Below are 3,570 nucleotides of genomic sequence, written 5' to 3'. Positions count from 1 at the left end.
TCATAATACGTGTATGTTTTCAAGTACTACAATACTCGTACATATTATCTACGATTAGGTACTTAAATGGGAAGAAATTGTGCCGTCATTTGTTACATAATTTAGTTACTTTAATACCTAATAGTTCTTTAATAAATAAGCACTTCATTAAAATCGGTGCATTGTCATTTTATGCAGATCTTTTAAACAGAGTAGTTTGTTTTTCAGTCCGTGTTCACGCCAAGGTCATTGTAGGTATTTAGTGTGTTATTTATTGAACCTAAACGAAAGTTTATAAGATTTGTGAACTTGGTGGGGGTTGGATTTCACCACTGGTTCTTCGCCACGTCTGCTTTCAACATTTTCCTTTTCTTTACATTTATTTTCTTCGCTCTTCTCGTCGTTTCGCCGGACTTCGATCGAACCTTCCACGGACTCGGCGTTGAATCTAGCGAGTTCTTCAGATGTTTCTACCAAAGACTTGTCGTTTTCAACTGTATATTCGGAGTTATCTGCGTATTTTTCTGCTATTTCTTCGCTTAAAGTGACATGTTTTTCAGCATATGAGTCGTTTTTAGATGTTTTTGAGTCAAAACTTTCGATAGTATTATTGCCGTTGTCGATCACTTCAATTTTGTTCACGTCATCATCAGCTACGGACGGAGTGTCGGCTTCCAAGGTATCTGCGTGAGTCGGCTCATCTGGTTTGTCTACGGATTGTTCACTGGATTTCAAATCACCTTCACTGGCGTTTTCATGGCTTTCGTATTCCTCAAAATCTTCTATGTAATCTTTATTACTTGCTTTACTGTTATTTTCAATGGTAACGTTATCATTATCGTCCTCATACTCCTCTGAATGAAGATCATTGTCTTCATCGTTATAATAATCAGAGGACTCTTGATGTTCATCTGACTGATTGTCATCATCTTCTTCACTTTTATGTTTTCGTTCTTTACTTTCATCGCCTGAATCCAAGTATTCAGGAGAATTATATTCATCACTTCCATGCCTTTCTTTATCTTCGTTACTCTCACTATGGAGTTTCCTTTGTTCATTTTCCTTTGAACCGCTTGTATCGTCACCTCCATTCTTGTATTTTCTTTTGAAGGAAAATTCATTATCATCAATGTTTGATGAACTAATTTCTCCACTTCTATGCTCTTCTTTTTCTTCATCATGATGTTTACTTTGTCGATTTTCCTCTGAGTCACTTACATCTTCACCGTCACTCTTATGTTTTATTTTACGTGATTTTTCATGGCTAGACTTTTCTGATAACGTAGATTCATCACTTCCATACCTTTCTTTTACTTCACTACTCTCACCACGAAGGTCACTTTCCTTCGAGCTTTGTACACCATCCGTATATTTTCTTTCGTGGGAATGTACACTGCCTGAATCCGTAGATTCAGATGAACTATGTCTACCAGTTCCATGTTTTTCTTCTACTTCGCGACTCTCACTATGATCATCCTCCTGTGAACTGCTTTTATCAGCATGATGTTCTTGACTTGTTTGAGAAGTTTTCTTTTCATTGGACGACTTATTAACAAATTCATTCTCAGATCTTGAGCTCTGATCGGTTTGTTTGCTTTCATGTTTTGAGTGTTCTTTTTTCTCGGAATCGACACTTTCATTAGATTCTTCACTGACGTCATCATTTGCTCTTTCGTGACTGTTTTCATTTCTTTGGTTCTTTTTATGCACATATTCATCAAGTTCTTCACTTGTTTCCTTTTCATTATATTTCTGAGCTTTATGTTCTGACGTCTCACTTTCGTTAGAGTCTTCCGAGTGACTATTTTTACTAGCATTTTCGTCTGTTTCGGTTTTATAAGATGTGCGGGCTTTACTTACATGTTGGTTTTTATATACACGGTTAGTTCTATGATTGCTTTCAATTTCATCAGAATCCTCCTCCGAATGTACATTTTTATTTGAAACTCTCTGATGTTTACTTTTCTTTCTGACGTCAAAGTCGTAATCTTCCTCTGAACTGCTGACCTTATCCTCGTTTTGGATGAAAAATGCTTTCTGAACTTTCCTTCTTCCCTTCTTGCCGCTGTGCCTCAGTTCCGAGGCCAGTATGAGGGCTAACGGTGCTTTGTGCTCTGTGGTCTTCCGTTTGGACAGCGGTAGGAGTTCGACGACGGGGTTTTTTCTGGATTTAGCATTTTTGTAGGGGAAGACTTTGAGTAGGTCGTTTCGTTTGTTCTGGTCGTGCCTTTTCGCTTCGAGGTTGGCTTCGAGAAGCGGTATGAGCAGGTCGGTGATTTCTCGGTTGCGCGCGATGATGGTCTCCAGGTCTTCGCGGGAGGAGGGCGAGGCGAGGGGCGCGGGAGGGGCGGGAAGGGGCGCGCGCGTCACCGACCGGCACGGGAGCTGCGCCGCATGCTGGAGCACGATGAGAATTGTTGCTGGAATATAAACAAATTTTGTACAACACCATAAGTAGGTACAACATGGAATGCAATAAAGAAATTGACTATTAATATTATTCAAGTTTAAAAATTGCTACCAAACTACCTATTTTTTACGGTACTACCCTACTCGCTACTACCCTACTTGTTTAGCAAATATTTTATGTCTATACAAGTAAGCTTTTTAGGTCCATTGAGTATTTTCCTGACGATCATAAAGTGTGTTATGTCTAAAAGAATGTGTGTAATGTTTCTTCTTGTTAATATTGCAAGATTGAAAGTCTTCGCAGAGATGGACAGACAACCACAACTGTGATTCCTACCTTTATGGGTTCCTTTTTAATTCATTTATAGTTTATATTTTCTTTATTTAGAAAACATACAGCAGTTTATCACAGATAGCATAATAATATTAAAAAATAAGTCTTACATAAACCTAGAAGTTTTCATTGCTAATTTAAAATTTCTTTTACAAAAGTAAACATTTTCAACTATGAATCAAGTAAAAGCAGTGACTTACCCAGCGCCAGACGCATGGTGCGGCGAGTGCTGCTGTGCGTCCCCGCTTCTTATTTATATCAAGCTTGTGGATTCTCAGCAGCTCAGATTAACACACAGAGCAGACAATCTAGGTACAGAACTGACAAGCAGCACTTTTGAATTCTACCTACACTGTAACTTTTACAAACTCAATAAAAACAAGCACAAAACACTGAAGATTTTAATAAAGATCTATCGTTAACTTTGAAGATATTCAAATAAAATAAGTATTCACGCGCTTCCGTATCTTGAAATCAAACATAGTACCGCAAGATTTTATCGTTCACCCTAAACCTAATTTAATTTCATTTTTTTATGAATAAACAACGATAACGGTAAGGAACCCGAGGAAGGGGTAGGAAGGAATAAGACATAATTCAAAATTTAAATTTAATTACAATGCAAATTAAAGGTTAAATGCAAAGTAAAGGGCAACCCGGCATTCCTATTTCCGCGACTCTACAATAATGAAGTACAAGAAGTTTAAAAAACAAATAAACAAAAGCTTAAAGTAAGGGTACTTACTTGCCAAATATGTTTCGTATCTGCAATTATGTTATCTTGCACAAGCACGACGTCTCTGTACTGCGTTAGACCACATCCATCTATGTTTGATTCTGTAGCTTCG

The 3,570-nt window shown here is 37.7% G+C and overlaps 1 protein-coding gene across 1 annotated transcript; it reads right to left on the bottom strand.

Moving 5' to 3' along the window:
- Nucleotides 1-288: 288 nt before the first annotated feature.
- Nucleotides 289-2,938, bottom strand: LOC135085241 (protein PFC0760c-like; the record flags this gene model as incomplete). The annotated part of the gene is made up of 2 exons (XM_063979997.1): nt 2,923-2,938; nt 289-2,399 (listed from the first exon to the last, which is right to left on the bottom strand). Coding segments are annotated over exons 1-2 (2,127 nt in total), but the record flags the coding sequence as incomplete, so codon positions are not given.
- Between the last annotated feature and the right edge of the window lie 632 nt (nt 2,939-3,570).

Source organism: Ostrinia nubilalis, chromosome 28, assembly GCF_963855985.1.
Source record: "Ostrinia nubilalis chromosome 28, ilOstNubi1.1, whole genome shotgun sequence".
NCBI lineage: Eukaryota > Metazoa > Arthropoda > Insecta > Lepidoptera > Crambidae > Ostrinia > Ostrinia nubilalis.
Note: the sequence above shows the minus strand (reverse complement) of the source record. Positions and strands in the feature narration are given on the sequence as shown.